At 45.7% G+C, this 20,093-nt stretch overlaps 1 protein-coding gene and 1 long non-coding RNA gene across 3 annotated transcripts; one reads left to right on the top strand and one right to left on the bottom strand.

Annotated features, from left to right (window-relative positions):
• Positions 1-10,690: 10,690 nt before the first annotated feature.
• Positions 10,691-12,516, bottom strand: LOC110141175 (uncharacterized). 2 transcript variants are annotated; one of them, XR_011485030.1, is made up of 2 exons: positions 12,435-12,516; positions 10,691-10,920 (listed from the first exon to the last, which is right to left on the bottom strand). It is a non-coding gene; the product is annotated as an uncharacterized lncRNA (long non-coding RNA). The 2 variants fall into 2 exon arrangements; XR_002314995.2 differs by lacking the exon at positions 12,435-12,516 and adding an exon at positions 12,295-12,414.
• POLR3D (RNA polymerase III subunit D) lies at positions 12,502-18,923 on the top strand. The gene is made up of 9 exons (XM_020899926.2): positions 12,502-12,623; positions 12,811-12,980; positions 13,948-13,991; positions 15,206-15,357; positions 15,522-15,646; positions 16,057-16,225; positions 16,885-17,150; positions 17,853-18,005; positions 18,164-18,923. Exons 2-9 carry the CDS (start codon positions 12,816-12,818, stop codon positions 18,284-18,286), a joined length of 1,197 nt encoding a protein of 398 aa, XP_020755585.2. The 5' UTR covers positions 12,502-12,623; positions 12,811-12,815; the 3' UTR covers positions 18,287-18,923.
• Positions 18,924-20,093: the final 1,170 nt, after the last annotated feature.

The raw sequence follows: 20,093 nt of genomic DNA, 5'->3' as shown, positions 1-20,093 counted from the left end.
TTAAGCACCAAGACACAGTGCTAGGCAGGTGATTCTCATAACAGCCGTGAGGGGTAGATCTAGCAACCCTTTTTTCGAAAAGTAGATGGTGGAAAAATGAGACTTGGTCCGTAAGAAGTCAAGGTAGGGTCAAATTCAGGTTTGAGTACAAAGACTGGGTTCTTCATGGTAGAAGGGCATATAGCAATTATAAAGTCTTAGGCGACAGAGAATGAGGCTGTACCTGAAAAAAACTACAGCCTTAACATTGCTTGTGCACTTTTTGTTTATTTTTTAAAAGTTATTTTATTATGTACTTACTTTTGGTCGTGCTGGGTCTTTGTTGCTGCCCGCGGCATTCTCCAGCTGCAGTGACAGGGCCGCTCTCTGGCTGTGATGCCGGGGCTGCTCTTGTGGCGCACAGGCTCTAGACCCTGGCCTCAGTACTTATGGCACACGGGCTTAGCTGCTTCTTGGCTTGTGGGGTCTTCCCAGACCAGGGATCAAACCAGTGTCTCCTGCCTTGGCAGGTGAATTCTTAACCACTGGACCACCAGGGAAGTCCCTCATGCACCTTTTAGACTCAAAATGTTTGTGTGTGTTTCCCCACGGTTGAAGTATGGAGATTTCAGAGGCCAATGAAGGCAGACACACCCAGAGAGCCCATAAAAACCACCTTGTTCATTCACAAGCGTTGACAATGACAGGAGTGGACAGTGGCTGTTTATGAGAACTGTGTGGATTTCTCAGTGCTTATTTACTTTACCTGTCTGAAATTGTTTAGGCCTCCTACAACCCCCACCTATTTCAAACTTATAAAGAATATTAATTCTAAAAACTGGACACATTGCTGAGTATGGACTCAACTAAAGAATATAATACACTTTAAAGCTTTTTGAAAACTTAAATATGTAACAATTTCAAGGCATGGAAAAATACCAAATTATATTTAAGGAATCTGAAAAGTTATTAGAAGAGACATTAATGAAATGTTGCAGGAGTTAAATTTCAAGGAAGATGATCAAAAACAATAAAGAAAGAATCTCAAGTGAAACGAGAAGGGGAAGAACAAATTAGATAGAATCATGGTGCTGGAATAGTCACTAAACTATGCCTACGTGGACCAGCATAAGGTTGGAACTATGGAATACCTCTGGGCACTGCATGGCAAGATACTGGGGTAACACTTAGGCACATTGAATACTCAAACTCCTACCATGCTTCTAAGGCTTTCCTCCACAATAATTCTATTTAGAGAACTGCGTAGAGGAGAACCTACAGAGAAGACACAGGAAAAAGCAACACAAAGATGGCTTTTGCACCAATGGTGTCAAAGCCAAATTATTGATACAATGCATCTGGAAACAAACCACCCTTATTTTTCTAATGCACCTAGGGCTACTTGGCCTCACCACAAACTGAAATCCATTCATTCATTCAAGAAAAATTTATTGGATTCTTCAGTATGTATCAGGCATTGTTTTAGGCCATGAGGATATTGTTGTGGGAGGAGAGAGAAGAATCCCTGCTCTTGGGAGCTTACTTTCTGGCAAGGGGAAGACAGACAGTAAATAAACTCTATATTAGGTGATGCTCAGTGTTATGGAGGGACTTCCCTGGTGGTCCAGTGGTTAAGAACATGCCCTCCAACGCAAGGGACGTGGGTTTGACCCCTGGTTGGGGAACTAAGATCCCACATGCCGTGGGGTGACTAAGCCCATGTACCACAACTACTGAGTTCATACTCGGCAACTAGAGAGAAGCATGCCCCGTCGCAATGAAAGATCCCAAGTACAACAACTAAGACCTGACACAGTCAAAAATAGCTAAGCAAATATTAAAAATATGAAGAAAACATTCAGTATTTCAAAAAAGGGCTATGGAGAAAGATAAGTCAGATGTAGGGATAGGGAATGTCGTGGGGGAGTGCACGCGTGCTCAGCTGTGTCCGACTCTTTGCAACCCCGTGGAATATAGCCCGCCAGGCTCCTCCTCTGTCCATGGGATTTCCCAGGCAGCAATACTGGAGCCAGTTGCCTCTTCCTTCTCCAGGGGGTCTTCCTGGACCAGAGATCAACGCACATTTCCTGCATTGGCAGGTGGATTCTCTACCACTGAGCCACCTGGAAAGCCGCCCAGGCAGGGAGAGTGGGAGGTTACAGTTTTAAACAAGGCCATAAGAGAAGGCCTGGGGAAGATGACTTTGGGGAAAAAAAAAAAATCCAAAGGGAGGGAGGCATGCAGAATTGTCAGTATGTGGGGGAAGAGCATTCCCATTAGCGGATGGACATAGAGGCCTGAAGCGGCAGGTACCCAATTGTTCCAGATACAGCAAGGGGACCACTGCAGCAGAAGCAGAGGGGGCGAGGGGGGAGTGGCAGGAGCTGGCGACAGAGAGATGGTGGGTGGAGGGACAGATGATGCAGGGGTGTGTAGGCCGTTCTCAAACCTCTGGTTTGCGCTCTGAAATGGGAAGCCATGGGGAAGCTTAGAGCAGAGACTGACCTGGTGTGCAATATGTTAATCGTGCTCTCCCGAGGCTTGGCGGAGGGGGCTCAGCTGGAAGCACGAAGGCTGTTAGAAGGCCCCTATAATAGTCACAGCCTCCTCCCTAGAGGTGGCCTGGACCTAGGTGGGGTGTTAGTGAAGCTGGTGAGAAGCAGTAGGACTCTGGCTGTATCCAGGAGAACTGACATGTTAGATGTTCCACATGAGAAAAAGAGGCAAAAATAACTGTAAGATTTTGGACTTGAACTCCTATGAGGGAGGAGTTGCTGGGTGCTGAGATGGTGAGCACTCCAGAGTAGTTTGAGGAGGAATATCAAGGGTTTGGCTGTGGATGTAGGTTTGAGATGCCCGGCAGACATCCCCGTGGAGGTGTGGGATAGGCGGAGAGATGTAGCTGGAAGGCAGAGAGGTCCAGACGATAAGCCCTGAGGAGTTGTCACATACAGCACACAGTTCAAAGCAGAGAAACTGGACCATTGCCGAGGGAGAAAGTGTAAGAGAAAAGGGAAGTTCTGAGAACTGAATCTTACAGCTCTCTAGTGTTTTGAGGTCAAGGAGATGAGGAGGAACCAGAAAATATATGGCTTCAAAATGATGGAAACAAATTAGGATAAATTATTCATAGAAAATATGTAATAACTTGAACTCGGATAACATTTCCAGACCACATATTTCTTTTATTCTACTGATATGTATTCAAAAGTGTTCTTTATTCATTTAGCATTTCCATTGCCCATTGAAATTCATAGGGCATTGACAGAATCTGTTAAACCTTCTGAAATCTGTATTTAGACTCCAAAAAACCCTTCTTGAAGAAGTTTTATTTTTGATTGTAGGTTAATCGCTTTACAGTGTTTTTTGGTTTGTGGCATGTAACACTGTGAATCAGCCGTAGTGACACAGACGTTCTCTCTCTCTTGAGTCTCCCTCTCACCTGCTACCCCATCCCAGCCCTCTAGGTTGTCAGAGAGCACCAGGCTGAGCTCCTTGTATTATACAACAGCTTCCCACCAGGCATCTAGTTCACACACGGTGGTGTGTATGTTGAAGCGCAAGTGGTGGTGGTTTACTCTCTAAGTCGTGTCCGACTCTGTGACCCCATGGACTGTAGCCCGCCAGGCTCCTCTGTCCATGGGATTCTCCAGGCAACAATACTGGAGTGGGTTGCCATGCCCTTCTCAGAAGCCCAAGTAGCACCGTGGTGAAGAATCCACCTGCCAATGCAGGAGATGCAGGTTTGATACCTGGGCTGGGAAGATCCCCTGGAAAAAGAAATGGCAACCCACTCCATTATTCTTGCCTGGAAAATTCCATGGACAGTGGAGCCTGGCATGCTACAGTCCATGGGGTCACTAAGAGTCAGACATGACTTAGTGACTAAACAACACAATGTACAGGTTTCAATGCTACTCTCTCAATTCAACCCACACTCTCCTTCCTTCACTGTGTCCATGAGTTGTGATTATTAATTTCAGACCAAAATGAGAATGAAATATGTAAATTTTTCTTATTTACTATGAAATATGTAAAGATAAAGTATAATAAAATGTTATTAGTAACAAATTACCGTCTGCTAGAATCGCAGATACGATTACCTGTAGTTTGGCTAATAATAATTTACAACTTTCATTTGAGGCTAGATAAGAGAATGAACCCTCCTCCAGAGAAAATGAGGGAGGTGTGGAGCAAATTAAGAAAGACAGCAGAATGGGGCCAAAAGTATATCAGCCTGATCAGATCAGAGGGAAAACTGAAGCGTATTCTTAATGGGGAATTATAGTAATTGTTGTTAGGAAATAAGCCCAAAAATGTAAAAGGTATTAATAAAAGGCTTGATTTAAGCATTCTCTCCTCTTGTCCTTTAGGCATGAAAAATGCTGTGTAAATCCAACAAGCATTGCAGTAAGAAAGCTGGTTAAGTAAAGTATGGTGTACAAGAACAATGAGGAGTACTATTTAGCCGTTAAAAACAACAGCTTAGAAGAATATTTAATAACTCAGAAGAATGTCTATAGTACATGATGAGAAAAAAGCAGATTATAGAACCACATATAAAATGTTTCAATTTTTTATTTTTATATGGTTTTTAAGGGTTACTTTCCACTTAGAATTATTACAAAATATTGGCTACATTCCCTCTGTTGTACAATACATCCTTGAGCCTATCTTATACCTGATAGTTTGAACTTCCTACCCCACCCCCACTGGTAATCACTACCTTGTTGTCTATATCTGTGAGTCTGCTTCTTTTTCTATCATATTTACTAGTTGGTTGTGTTTTTTAGATTCCACAAATAAGCAATATCATACAGTATTTGTCTTTCTCTGTCTGACTTACTTCACTTTAGCATAAAGCCCTCCAAGTCTCTCCATGTTGCTGCAAATGGCAAAAATTCATTTTTTTCATTCTTATTTATGGTTGAACAGTATTCCATTCAATATGCTACTGGAGATTAGTGGAGAAATAACTCCAGAAAGAATGAAGAGATGGAGCCAAAGCAAAAATAACACCCAGTTGTGGATGTGACTGGTGATAGAAGTAAAGTCCGATGCTGTAAAGAGCAATATGGCATAGGAACCTGGAATGTTAGGTCCATGAATCAAGGCGAATTGGAAGTGATCAAACATGAGATGGCAAAAGTGAATGTCGTCAATGTTTTAGGAATCAGCGAACTAAAATGGACTGGAATGGGTGAATTTAATTCAGATAACAATTATATCTACTACTGTGGGCAACAATCCCTTACAAGAAATGGAGTAGCCATCATAGTCAGTACTTGGATGCAGTCTCAAAAATGAATGGTTTCCAAGGCAAACCATTCAATGTCACAGTAAACCAAGTCTATGCCGTGACCAGTGAAGCTGAAGAAGCTGAAGTTGAATGGTTCTATGAAGACCTACAAGATCTTTTAGAACTAACACCCAAAAAAGATGTCCTTTTCATTGTAGGGGACTGGAATGCAAAAGTAGGAAGTCAAGAAACACCTGGAGTAACAAGCAAATTTGGCCTTGGAGTACAGAATGAAGCAGGGCGAAGACTAATAGAATTTTGCCAAGAGAACACACTGGTCATAGCAAACATCCTCTTCCAACAACACAAGAGAAGACTCTACACATGGACATCACCAGATGGTCAACACCAAAATCAGATTGATTATATTCTTTGCAGTCAAAGATGGAGAAGCTCTATACAGTCAGCAAAAACAAGACTGGGAGCTGACTGTGGCTCAGATCATGAACTCCTTATTGCCAAATTCAGACTGAAATTGAAGAAAGTAAGGAAAACCACTAGACCATTCAGGTATGACATAAATCAAATCCCTTATGATTACACAGTGGAAGTGAGAAATAGATTTAAGGGACTAGATCTGATAGACAGAGTGCCTGATGAACTATGGATGGAGGTTCGTGACATTGTACTGGAGGCAGGGAGCAAGACCATCCCCAAGAAAAAGAAATGCAAAAAAGCAAAATGGCTGTCGGAGGAGGCCTTACAAATAGCTGTGAAAAGAAGAGCAGCCAAAAGCAAAGGATAAAAGGAAAGATACACCCATCTTAATGCAGAGTCCCAAAGAATAGCAAGGAGAGATAAGAAAGCCTTTCTCAGTGATCAGTGCAAAGAAATAGACGAAAACAATAGAATGGGAAAAGACTAGAGCTCTCCAAGACAATTAGAGATACCAAGGGAACATTTCATGCAAAGATGGGCTCAATAAAGAACAGAAATGATATGGACCTAACAGAAGCAAAAGATCATTATGAAGAGGTGGCAAGAATACACAGAAAAACTGTATAAAAAAGATCTTCATGATTCAGATAATCACAATGGTGTGATCACTCACATAGAGCCAGACATCCTGGAATGCGAAGTCAAGTGGGCCTTACGAAGCATCACTACAAACAAAGCTAGTAGAGGTGATGGAATTCCAGTTGAGCTATTTCAAACCCTAAAAGATGATGCTGGGAAGGTGTTGCACTCAATATGCCAGCAAATTTGAAAAACTCAGCAGTGGCCACAGGACTGGAAAAAGGTCAGTTTTCATTCCAACCCCTAAGAAAGGCAATGCCAAAGAATGCTCAAACTACTGCATAATTGCACTCATCTCACACGCTAGTAAAGTAATACTCAAAATTCTCCAAGCCAGGCTTCAACAATATGTGAACCGTGAACTTCCAGATGTTCAAGCTGGTTTTAGAAAAGGAAAAGGAACAGATTAAATTGCCAACATCTGCTGAATCATCGAAAAAGCAAGAGAGTTCTAGAAAAACATCTATTTCTGATGTTTTTTGACTATGCCAAAGACTTTGACTGTGTGGATCACAATAAATTGTGGAAAATTTTGAAAGAGAAGGGAATACTAGAACACCTGACCTGCCTCTTGAGAAATCTGTATGCAGGTCAGGAAGAAACAGTTAGAACTGGACATGGAAAAACAGACTGGTTCCAAATAGGAAAAGGAGTACATCAAGGCTGTATATTGTCACCCTGCTTACTTAACTTATATGCAGAGTACATCATGAGAAACGCTGGGCTGGATGAAGCACAAGCTGGAATCAAGATTGCTGGGAGAAATATCAGTAACCTCAGATATGCAGATGACACCACCCTTATGGCAGAAAGGGAAGAAGAACTAAAGAGCTTCTTGGTGAGGGTGAAGGAGGAGAGTGAAAAGGTTGGCTTAAAGCTCAACATTCAGAAAACAAAGATCATGGCATCCAGTCCCATCACTTCGTGGCAAATAGATGGAGAAACAGTGGAAACAGTAGCAGACTTTATTTTGGGGGGCCCCAAAATCACTGCAGATGGTGACTGCAGCCATGAAATTAAAAGACGCTTACTCCTTGGAAGGAAAGTTATGACCAAAATAGACAGCATATTAAAAAGCAGAGACATTACTTTGCCAACAAAGGTTCATCTAGTCAAGGCTATGGTTATTCCAGTAGTCATGTATGGATGTGAAAGTTGGACCATAAAGAAAGTTGAGTGCTGAAGAATTGATGCTTTTGAACTGTGGTGTTGGAGAAGACTCTTTTTTTTTTTTTTAATTTTTTTTTTATTAGTTGGAGGCTAATTACTTTACATCATTACAGTAGTTTTTGTTATACATTGAAATGAATTAGCCATGGATTTACATGTATTCCCCATCCCAGTCCCCCCTCCCACCTCCCTCTCCACCCGATCCCTCTGGGTCTTCCCAGTGCACCAGGCCCAAGCACTCGTCTCATGCACCCAACCTGGGCTGGTGATCTGTTTCACCCTAGATAATATACATGTTTCGATGCTGTTCTCTTGAAACATCCCACCCTCGCCTTCTCCCAGAGTCCACAAGTCTGTTCTATACATCTGAGTCTCTTTTTCTGTTTTGCATATAGGGTTATCGTTACCATCTTTCTAAATTCCATATATATGTGTTAGTATACTGTAATGGTCTTTATCTTTCTGGCTTACTTCGCTCTGTATAATGGGCTCCAGTTTCATCCATCTCATTAGAACTGATTCAAATGAATTCTTTTTAATGGCTGAGTAATACTCCATGGTGTATATGTATCACAGCTTCCTCATCCATTCGTCTGCTGATGGGTATCTGGGTTGCTTCCATGTCCTGGCTATTATAAACAGTGCTGCGATGAACATTGGGGTGCACGTGTCTCTTTCAGATCTGGTTTCCTTGGTGTGTATGCCCAGAAGTGGGATTGCTGGGTCATATGGCAGTTCTATTTCCAGCTTTTTAAGAAATCTCCACAGTTTTCCATAGTGGCTGTACTAATTTGCATTCCCACCAACAGTGTAAGAGGGTTCCCTTTTCTCCACACCCTCTCCAGCATTTATTGCTTGTAGACTTTTGGATAGCAGCCATCCTGACTGGCGTATAATGGTACCTCATTGTGGTTTTGATTTGCATTTCTCTGATAATGAGTGATGTTGAGCATCTTTTCATGTGTTTGTTAGCCAGCCCTCAGATTCAACTCCAGAAAAATAAATGACCCAATCAAAAAATGGGCCAAAGAACTCAACAGACATTTCTCCAAGGAAGACAATGGAGAAGACTCTTGAGAGTTCCTTGGACTGCAAGGAGATCCAACCAGTCCATCCTAAAGGAAATCAATCCTGAATATTCACTGGAAGGACTGATGCTGAAGCTGAAACTCCAATACTTTGGCCACCTGATGTGAAGAGCTGACTCATTTGAAAAGCCCCTGATGCTGGGAAAGATTGAAGGCAAGAGGAGAAGGGGACGACAGAGGACGAGATGGTTGGATGGCATCACCAACTCGATGGACATGAGTTTGAGTAAACTCCGGGAGTTTGTGATGGACAGGGAAGCCTGGCATGCTGCAGTCCATGGGGTCCCAAAGAGCCGGACATGACTAAGCGACTACTAAGCTGAACTGAACTGAGTATTCCATTGTATATGTGTATATATATATATATATATATATATATATATGTACCACATCTTCTTTATCCTTCCATCTTAGGTTGTTTCTCACGACATTTAGGTTCTATGTCTTGGCATTTATAAATAATGCTGCTGTGAACACTGGGGTGCATGTATCTTTTCAAATCAGTGTTCTCATTCTCTTCAGACATACTCAGGAGTGGAATTGCTGGGTCATATGGTAGTTCTATTTTTAGTTTTTTGAGAAACCTCCATACTATTTTCCACAGTGGCTGCACCAATTTACATTCCCACCAACAGTGTACAAGGATTTCCTTTCCTCCACATCCTCACCAACATTTGTTATTTATAGACCTTTGGATGATCGCCGTTCTGACAGGTGTGAGGTGATGCCTCATCGCGGTTTTGTTTTTCTCTCATAATTAGTAGTAGTGAGCATCTTTTCATACTCATCATGTGCATTTCTTCTTTCGAAAAATGTTTAGTTCTGCCCGTTTTTAAATCAAGTTGTTTTTTTGATATAGAGTTGTTATTATACTCCGTTTACATTTACAAAATATTGGCTATATTCTCCATGTTGTATAATATATCCTTGTAGCTCATTTTATACATTTATACATAACAATTTGTACCTCTTAATCCCCTCCTCCTATATTGCCCCTTCTCACTTCTCTCTTCCCACTGGTAACCACTTTTTTTTGTGAGTCTGCTTTTTTGTTACATTCACAAGTTTTTTGTATTGTTTAGATTACATATATAAGTGATAGCATGCAGTATCTTTCTCTGTCTTACTTACTTCACTTAGCATAATACCCTCCAAGTCCATCCAGGTAAATGGTAGGCAAATGGCAAGTTCTTGTTCTTTTGTATGGCTGAGCAGTATTCATTGTGCGTGTCTATGTGTACATATGCATATATACCCATGTGCTGTGCCCAGTCGCTTCAGTTGTGCCTGACTCTTTACAACCCCATGGACTGTAGCCCGCCAGGCTCCTCTGACCATGGGATCTTCCAGGCAATAATAATGGAGTGGGTTGCCATGCCCTCCTCCAGGGGATCTTCTGAACCCACGGGCTGAACCTGAGTCTCCTGCCTCTCCTCCAATGTGGGCAGATTCTTTATCACTGAGCCACAAGGGAAGCCCATACACTTATATTCATATCTATATATATTTGGGTGCTTCTTAAAATGTTCCAAACTTTGTATAGTGAATAAGTATCTCTGTAAAACAACAAAACAAAACAGAACAAAACAAAAACCTAGGAGCTGCGAGAAAGCTGGTGGACCTCAAAGCCCAGAGAATGAAATCAAAGCAGTTCTAGTGCCTCAGTGAGCAGCTAACAGCTATTGTGTGTAACTCTATAGGGGACAGGAAGTGTTTTCCTTCGGTTAGGTTTAGTTACCATAAAACCAATATGGAGAAAAGTTGAAAAAAGTCTGGTTTAGAAACCAACACAACAAAAGTTTACTATAATATTAATATATTATTAAATTGACAGAAAGGTTAAATTTTTGAAAGCCAATACTCAAAACAATGCGGTAAAACATTATGTATATTCTCATATACGACATATATTCATGTATACATTTTTATTGGTGATGCATATCAGCACAATCCTTTTTGAAAGTAATTTAGCAATATGTATGAACAACCATAAAAGTGCATGTTCAAAAGGGAATAGCCACTGTAAAACAGTTTGGCCGTTTCCGATAAAATGAAGCATACAACTATCATTCAACCTAACAATTGCACTCATGGGCATTTATCCCAAGAGAAAGAAAAACATTTAAAAGCCTGTACATGTATGTGCATAGCAGCTTTATTCATGATGGCCCCTAACTGAAAACAACCCAGATGTTCTTCGAAGGATGGAGATAGACAAACCATGGAAATTCAGCAATATAAAGGAATGAAGTAGTTATATACATGCATGATACATGCAACAGCTTGGATCATCTCCAGGGAATTATGAGTGAACAAGGAAATCCCAAGAAGTCACACACTGTTTTCCATCTTTGAAGGATCTCCACTCTGGAAATAACAAAAGTATAAAGATAGAGAAAAGATTAGTAACTACCAGGGAGGGGTGAGAAGGAGGAAGTGCGGCTGTAAAAGGGCATTTGAGGGAATCCTTGGGGTGAAGGACTGTCTTGTATGTGACGGTCAATGTTGATATTTCAGTTGTGATACTATACTAGTTTACAATATGGTACCATTGGGGAAACTAAGTAAAGCATACTTGGTATCTCCACACGCTTTTTTCTAACCTATTTATTTATTTGGCTGTGCCAAGGGTTAGTTGCCACACTTGGAATCTTCCATCTTTGTTGAGGCATGTAAAACACCATTCCCTGACCAGGGATCAAACCCAGACCTCCGGTCTTGGGAGCCCCAAGTCTTAGTAGCTACTGAGTCACCAAGGTAGTCCCTCTGCACTATTTCTTACAACTACTCATGTATCTACTGTTACTTCCAAGCAAAAAAAAAAAAAAAAAAAAATAAAGTCCATCTTCTTTTGACCAGTTATCATAAGCCTGGAAATTCATCCTAGGAATAGAACCCAAAAGACTCAAGTACTTTAAAGGCACCAGATGCTCAAAACAGCGGTATTTTCAACAGGATAAAGGAACCATTTTGTGTCCAAACAGCGACACACAAATCATGACACAGCCACCCAAGAATTACGCAGTTGTTTGATGTAGCCACAAAGAAATGTTATTTGAAAAGGGAGGTTTCAAAATTGTGGTACAATATGAAATCTCTGTGATGGGGCTGGAATATATTGCAAAAGTTTTAATAGTTACTCTGTGTGAAATTCTAACAAATGTTTCCCTTCCCTCAAGCTATCTCTAAAGTTACATGGTTTTGGAAGTGAACGACAGTAAAGGCATTTTTTATGTTTAATTACAAACATCAGAGTCACGACGAAAGTTCGTTAAATCTGTCCCTCCCAGTAGAACGAACTTCGTTTTTCAGGTTCCAGGACTGGAACAAGCGTGTATACAAGGACCCCCAGTCACAAGCCTAGGGCAGGTGCGATTAGGCACCCGCTTCAACCGCTTCAGCTGCTCCAGCGCTGTGCTCACGGCCCCACGTCCTCAGTCCCACCCCAGGACCCCACCAGGAGTCCGATGGAGATCCCCAAACGAGGGCGAGGACCCAGCCCGGAGGTGCAGTGACCACTCCAAGGTCATCACCAAACCGGCGATCGAGGCTCGGCCGGACCCAGCCTAGAGCTCCAGGGCTCGGAGTCGGGGTCTCGCTCTCTGCCCCGCATCTCCGCCCCATCCCGAGTCTCGACCCCGAAGCTCCCCAGTCCCACGTTGCGTCCAGACGGCCTCCCGGCCCCAGACCTGAGCTGGGCGCCCCCACCTTATGCCCGGGGCCAAGACTCCGCCAACGTACCCTTCCCCTAGACCCTTCCCCTCTTCTTTTTTCGCCCTCTCAACCCAGCTTTTCCCGACTCCGGGAAGAACCGGGAAGAGAAGGCGGAGGGGAGCGAGACGCCGCGGGATAAATACTGTGGCCCGGCCCCGCCCACCGACCTCACTTCCGCCCCGCGACAAGATGGCGGCGCCCGGGCCCTGCCACGCAGACTTCCGCCCGGCGCCGAGACTCGGAACACGCTGCGCGTCGCGTCGGAGGTGAAATCGGGACCCGCGTGGTGTGGAACTACGGCCTGGGTGCGGAGGAGTGCGTCTTTGCCTCTTGCCTGGCCGGGGGCCTGGGAGAAGGCAAGCCAAGGGCCCTGGCCGGGGTGGTCGGGGGAGCCCCGCCACGTGGGAGGGGGAGGAGCTGAGTCGCTGCGGGAGGGACGCGCCGACTGGGGGGCGGGAGGCCACGTGGGTGGGGTTCCGCTCAGGGTCCGCGAGTCCTTCCTCCTCGAGTGACTTCGTTACCCCTTTTCGCCTTCTTTCCCAGGCATCATGTCGGAAGGAAACGCCGCGGGCGAGCCCAGCGCTCCGGGAGGGCCCCGACCCCTACTTTCTGGGGCGCGGGGGCTTATTGGGCGAAGGCCGGCACCTCCCCTCACCCCGGGCCGCCTTCCCTCCATCCGCTCCAGGGACCTCACCCTCGGGGGAGTCAAGAAGGTACCCGACGGCACCTTTCTACAGAAACCCAACTACGCTGAATTCCAGGCACCGGGGTATTTGACTGTAGGGCCTACCGTGCGCCAGGCGTGGTGTTGGGCCTTGAGAATCTGGTCTTCAGACTTCCGCTTGCAATTTCTGGGTAGCTTGCCCTGCATTCAAGTCAAGATACTGGGTCTGAGATGTTGACATGGCTCTCAGAGATGGCTGAAGAACAGAATCCTAGTTAGCTCAGAAGCAACTTGAGCAGGGTTTATTTCCTTTTGGTGTGTCTTGGCTACCATTCAGAAACCCATGATAGCCACGCAGACATAAACTTTGCCTGCAGTTTAAGAGCGTTCTGAATTTGCCCTGGATCCCAGTATGCAGACTTCTGGTCCAAAGTATTGAGTCTTAGATGTGATATTAGAGCCTCTGTGTCTTCTATTATGTTTGTGACTGTAGATATGAAGGGTAGACTGTAAAGAGTGGGGAGGATGACAGAGCATAAAACAGCCAGTTTTTGAAGACCTGTTTCCCTTTGTAAATTCTGGTGGCAGTCTAACCCAATCATCAGTTTGTGAGTGCTGGCAGATCTGTCTTTCCCATTTGAACCTTGCTGGTAGAGCTAAGTCTCTATAATACTGTCTGGTCTTCATAGCAATTTGAAGATGAAGTGTGAGAGTAGGTAAATTCCTCTGCTTTTAGAGTCATGAGGGCTGTCCTTTCAAGAGGCAGAGACTGAGGCTGCCATTTAAATGTTTTTTGATGCCCGCTTCTATATATAGCTTCACCATCCCCTTGGCATGACATTCCTCCTTTTCAAGCACCTGTCCATTTCAGTAGATATTTGACAACAGTGTGGAATGTGCCGAAGAGAGCCATATTGGTCTTCATCCATAGAAGATGCCCTTTGGAAGTTTTTCTTTTCCTCTGTACTTTGGGACCAGAATTTACCGAATCAGTGACTCCTGTATTTTACTTTCAGAAAACCTTCACCCCAAATATCATCAGTCGGAAGATCAAGGAAGAGTAAGTAGCTAGGCCTCCTGAATACTCGCGCCTTGTTTGTGCGTGTGTGCTCAGTCGCTCACTTGAGTCCGACTCTTTGCCACCCCATGGACTGTAGCCCGCCAGGCTCCTCTGTCCATGGGATTCTCCAGGCAAGAATACTGGAGTGGGTCGCCATTCCCTACTCCAGGGGATCTTCCCAGCCCAGGGATCGAACCTGCATCTCTTGTGTCTCCTGTATTCTTTACCACTAGTGCCACCTGGGAAGCCTTGCCCCTTTGTTTACTTGCTCTGAATTTGGACCTTTGGGGAAATAACTAAGTAGGTGGCTCAGAAGTTTAAATTTGTAGATTTAGTTCTTTTTGGTAGTGATTGCCAACCCTGACTCCCAGGTGATTCTAATGTGCAAGCTTTAAAAAAATACTTATGCCTGGGAATTCATCCTTAAAATTTTTTTAACTTATTTGCAATGAAACAGTGATTATCTTTTTTTTAACTTTTAATTTTTTTTATTAGAGTATAGCCATTTAACAATGTTATGATAGTTTTAGTTTAACAGTGAAGGGACTCAGCCATACCTATACATGTATCCATTCTCCCCCTCCCAACCAGGCCTCCACATAACATTGAGCAGAGTTCTATGTGCTATACAGCAGGTCCTTGTTGGTTATACATTTTAAATATAGCAGTGTGTACAAGCAGCTACAAGTTCGATTTCTAAGTCTGTGAGTCTCTTTCTGTTTTGAAGTAAATTCGTATGTATAATTCCTTTTTAGATTCCACATATAAGGGATGTCATACAATATTTCTTCTTCTCTGTCTAACTTCAGAGAGAGATTATGTTTTATAGCCAGAGTTGAGAGCCAATAGTTTGGGCAACGATGGGTCAGGAATTTTCCCTTATATTCTTTTGCGTTGCAACCTTCCTGCTTTCAGTCAATACCAGAAAAAAAAAAAATCCACATTTGGGGGCAATCTCTGTAATTCACCTTTTGTGTTATAATTCTAGTATACACTCTCCAAAAAGGTAAAGTACAGTAAACTGAAGGACTCAACCTCATCAAGGAAGTGAAAAAGGTGCTAGACCACCCACACAGGTGGGTGCTGTTCTTCTCACGATATAGTTGTTGGCTCATAAACTCCCCTCCGGTGGAGCAGAGTGGTGTGGGAGAGTGAGACCAGTTCTCGGATGCAGGTGAGGTCAGTAGTTTCCTTTGACCCATTTGCTTTTCCAGGCCCAAGGAAGAAGTAACTGTCAAGAAAGAGAAGCGTGAAAGGGACAGAGACCGACAGCGAGAGGGCCATGGACGGGGCCGGGGGCGCCCAGAAGTGATCCAGTCCCACTCCATCTTCGAGCAGGGCCCCGCCGAAATGATGAAGAAAAAGGGTACAAAGCTGCCAGGACTCTGGGAGGAAGGAATCAGTGGATTTCAGTCCAGACTGCCCAAGAGAAGGACCAGGGTGGTGGTGTCCCCCGCTTGCTCCCAGTTTAGCCTTCCTTGCTGTTGGCTCCTCATTCACTCCTGGTGAACTGTGGGTGGTTTTCCACAGGGAACTGGGATAAGACCGTGGATATGTCAGACGTGGGGCCCTCTCACATCATCAACATCAAAAAGGAGAAGAGGGAAACAGATGAAGAAACAAAACAGATCCTGCGCATGCTGGAGAAGGATGATGTAGGTACCAGCAGACAAGGGAAAGGGGCTGCTTTTGTGATGAAAAGCACTTCCAGGGAACCAGGATGGGGGAAGCTCTCTAATGTCCTGAAAGTCTGGTGAGCGGCAGGAATCTTTGATTGGAAAAGAGCTAAGGTGGACTGTGGGCTTCCCAGGTGGCTCAGAGGTGTAAAGAATCCACCTACAGTGCAGAAGATGCAGGAGACACAGGTTCGATCCCTGGGTCATGAAGATCCCCTGGAGAAGGAAACGGCAACCCACTCCAGTATTGTTGCCTGGAAAATCCCATGGACAGAGGACTCTGGAGGGCTATAGTCGGACACGACCGAGTGACCGGGCAAGGTGGACTGCCCTCCAGGTACGTGCGTATGCTGGCCCTGCTGTGTGACCACCCGACTTTTCTTTGGCAGTTCATCGATGACCCTGGGCTTAGGAATGACACTCGAAATATGCCTGTGCAACTGCCGCTGGCTCACTCGGGCTGGCTTTTTAAGGAAGAGAATGAGGAAGCAGATGTTAAACCACGGCTGGCCGGCCCCAAGGAAGAGGATATGGAGGTGGATGTGCCTGCTGTGAAAGGTACTCGGTCAGTTCCGGTCTCGTCTCCTTTCCTCTAGCCGTTCCTGCAGGAGCGAGCCTGCCTGACTGCTGCTGCTAAGTCTTTTCTTAGCACTTCCCAGCCCCTGATGGGAATTGGTGGGCCCAGCCCCAGCTACCTGTTTTCATTTATTTAATTTTTTTTTAAAGAATGAGTTAGTTCCTTTTTTTTAAGGTTTATTTATTTTTGGCTGTGCTGGGTCTTCATTGCTCCACACCAGCTTTCTCTGGTTGCAGCAAGTGGGGGCTACTCTTTGTTGTGGTGTGCGGACTTCTCATTGCAATGACTTTTCTTATTGCCAAGCACAGGCTCTAGGGCGTGCGGGCTTCAGCAGTTGTGGTTCCTGGGCTCTAGAGCACAGGCTCAGTAGTTGTGGCACATGGGCTTGTTGTTCTGCAGCATGTAGGATCCTCCCCAGACCAGGGTTCAAACCTGTGTCCCCTGCCATTGGCAGGTGGATTCGTAATCACTGGGCCGCCCTGTTTAAATAAGTCACAGAAGTATTGGGCCCCTCTTTCTAAGCACAGTTTCCCTCCAGCTTCCTGGCTGAGGGACGGGAGCAGACCCGGCGGACGGGATGGTGTGGTGAGGTGGCAGGAGGTGGCCTCTGATCGCCTTCACGTTCTGTTGTCTTGGGTAGTGAAAGAGGAGCCCCGAGATGAGGATGAGGAGGCCAAGATGAAGGCTCCTCTCAGAGCAGCCAGGAAGATCCCAGGCCTCCCGAAGGATGTGTCTGTGGCGGAGCTGCTCAGGGAGCTGAGCCTCACGCAGGAGGAAGAGCTGCTGTTCCTTCAGCTGCCGGACTCACTCCCCGGCCAGCCACCCACTCAGGACATCAAGCCCATCAAGACGGAGGTGCAGAGCGAGGATGGGCAGATGGTGGTTATAAAGCAAGAGAAAGACCGGGTATGCTCACCAGTGAGGGCTGTGAAGATGCGTGGCACCTGGAGGGGAAATAGCCACCTGGAGGGGGAAGCAGAGGGATGTCGCCCGTGGTGAAATTTGAGAATAATATGCGTTCTTGCTGCCTGCAAGGGGCATGGGGCTTTGTGCTTCAGCCCAAATTGTGTGTGTGTTTATTTTTCACAGTGAGCTGTTTGAACATATACAAATGAGAGAATATAAGTTCTCATGTACCATCACCTAGTTTCAGCAGTTACTGATACTTTGTCCATTTATCTGTGGTTTGGGTTTTTTTGTTTTGTTTATTGACCAGTGGCAGGCATTCCCAGGAAAAGGCCCTCTCTGGGAAGCTCATTCTTTGTTTCTTTTTTTTAAATATTGTTGTTTTTTTAAAGGGCTTCCTTGGTGGCTCCGATGGTAAAGCATCTGTCTGCAACGCAGGAGACCCGGGTTCAATCGCTGGGTTGGGGTGTTAGTTGTGGCATGTGAACTCTTAGTTGTGGCATGTGGGGTCTAGTTCCCTGACCAGGAATTGAACCCGGTTCCCTGCATTGGGAGTTCAGAGTCTTAGCTACTGGATCACCAGGGAAGTCTGGGGAGCTCATTCTAACCTTTGCTGATGCCTCCCTTTGGGAAAGGGTTTGTTCTTGAAGGATGGAGGAGACAGTTCCTCACCCAGTTTCCATCCCCTGCTTGTCTTCACAGGAAGCCAGGCTGGCAGAGAACACTTGTACCCTGGCTGACCTGACAGAGGGACAGGTCGGCAAGCTGCTCATCCGCAAGTCAGGGAAGGTGCAGCTCCTCCTTGGCAAGGTGACTCTGGACGTGACGATGGGGACCACTTGCTCTTTCCTGCAGGTGAGAGTGAGCCCGGTCGGGGTGGAGGCCGTTCAAGATGTTGACAACTTGGTGCTGAGTATGGGGGAAGGGCTCTTGGGATCATCACATTAAAGTCACAGGACTGAGCAGTGGGATGTGTGGTCTTGCCTTTCATCTCCATCTCTGTTGATTGGCAGGAGCTGGTGTCCGTGGGCCTTGGAGACAGCAGGACAGGCGACATGACAGTCCTGGGACACATAAAGCACAAACTTGTCTGTTCTCCCAACTTCGAATCCCTGCTGGATCACAAACACCGGTAAAGTGAGCAGATGGAGGACGGTGGTGACTGTGCCCACGACTGCTGCCTGCTCCAGACGTTTTGTTCTCAAATCTGTTCGACCCAGAAGGGGCCTGTTTAGCCCACCCACTCCAGCCATTGTCCCAGTTTTCCCCACAGGGCCCACACGTGGCTCCCTTCCACGGTGGCTGTGAACGGCATGATGACCTTCCCACAGTGAGGAAAGTGCACACCCTCACTGCTGGGGGGTTGGTCCCTGCTATTTATTTTTATATTTATGTCTTAGCTCTTCAGCGGACTGCACCCTCCCCAGGCAGAGAAGGGACGGTCTGGGCGAGGACAGGCTCCTTCTCTGGGGACGTCTTGGTTCTCAGGGTAGGAGACGCTGTTGCTCCCTCCTTCCTCCCAAGAGGCAGCGCTTGAGAGAGATCAGAGATGTCTGGAGTCTGAGACTCACCCTCAGCTCTGTCCATTACTAATAGTGTGACTGAACAAACTACCTAACCTTTCTGAGCCTCAGAGTCCTCATCTGACAAATCGAGGACAATACCTACCTCACAGGGTTGGCGTGAGGATGCTGTGGAATACTGTCGATGAAATGTCCTTGCACAAGGCTGGACATACACTGTAGGAGCTCAATAAATGTTAGTTTAGTTTTCCTTCGCCTGAGTGTTTTCAAACAAAAGAGAGATTCCAAGGATCTCTCAGAAAAGGTGAATGGAACTGCTTCTCCGCACATTCTCACTCCATGTCCCATCCCTCTGGACTGATGCTCTGAAGGTTTGGGCCTGGGCCTCTCTGTGCCCTTTTTTCTCCTGGGTATCTTAGGCAAGCACTTCCTGTTCATTGCTGAGAGCCCCTAGCCATAGGTGTCATCAGAAGAGAGGGAAGTGAAGACTTGACTCCTCCCAGTCCTACAGGTGCCTTCGGGGTCACGGTGGTCCTAGGACTCACTGCTCCCACCCTCACCTCTTCCAGCTCCACTTGAACTTTCTCAGAAGAAACCTGTGACTGCTCGTTGCTAATTATCACCCCACCAGCTCAAATACTGAAAAACAACCCCAGGTGAAAAAGAAAGTGGAGATGATTGGATAGTGACCTCATCAACACTTGACAGATGAACTCTCACTTGAGAAGCTTTAAGTTTGAGAGGCCCGACTCTGTCTCCTGTCCCGGCATTGGCTTGGACCCCGCTCTCCCTGGCCGCACTGGCCTTGTAGTTCATTGTGGTCTTGTTCCTTTCAGCAGCTCCGCACACTCTTGACCCATCCCGTGTGTGGTCCCTGAGGACCAGCGTCTCTCCTTAGTCCTGGTCTGCAGAGCAGGGCCACGGAGACACCCTGGAGGTTGGGGCAGGCCGCCTGTGGCAGTGTCTGTGGTCATTAGACACGGCATCACGGCTCCCTTTGCTTCGAGCTTAGCAAAGCGCCCCTGGAACGGTTGGGAACCACACAGGCTCTGTGAGAAATGCTCCCTTCTGACTTAGCTGGCCCTAGAGGTTTGGGAAGGATACTCCTGTCTTTAGTCTCCCTTCTGTTCCTTGTGTTAGTTGCTCCGTCGTGTCTGACTCTCTGCGACACCATGGACTAAAGCCCAGGCTCCTCTGTCCATGGAATTCTCCTGGCAGGCATGCTGGAGTGGGTTGCCATTCCCTTCTCCAAGGGATCTTCTCAATCCAGGGATTGAACCCAGGTCTGTCAGCATTGCAGACAGATTCATTTTCTGTCTGAGCTACCAGGGAAGCCCTTCTGTTCCTTGAGCCCGTTTTTATTTTTTTGTTGGGTTTTTTTTTTGTTGTTGTTCCTTGAGCCTGTTTTTAAATTCATCAC

Source organism: Odocoileus virginianus, chromosome 31 (assembly GCF_023699985.2).
Source record: "Odocoileus virginianus isolate 20LAN1187 ecotype Illinois chromosome 31, Ovbor_1.2, whole genome shotgun sequence".
NCBI lineage: Eukaryota > Metazoa > Chordata > Mammalia > Artiodactyla > Cervidae > Odocoileus > Odocoileus virginianus.
Note: the sequence above shows the minus strand (reverse complement) of the source record. Positions and strands in the feature narration are given on the sequence as shown.

Bases quoted from the DNA above. Each gene is read 5' to 3' on its own strand.
- POLR3D (XM_020899926.2), top strand. From the start codon at position 12,816: ATGTCGGAAGGAAACGCCGCGGGCGAGCCCAGCGCTCCGGGAGGGCCC. The intron at 15,647-16,056 runs GTAGGTACCAGC...TTTCTTTGGCAG, and splicing joins GCATGCTGGAGAAGGATGAT to TTCATCGATGACCCTGGGCT. The intron at 16,226-16,884 runs GTACTCGGTCAG...TGTCTTGGGTAG, and splicing joins GGATGTGCCTGCTGTGAAAG to TGAAAGAGGAGCCCCGAGAT.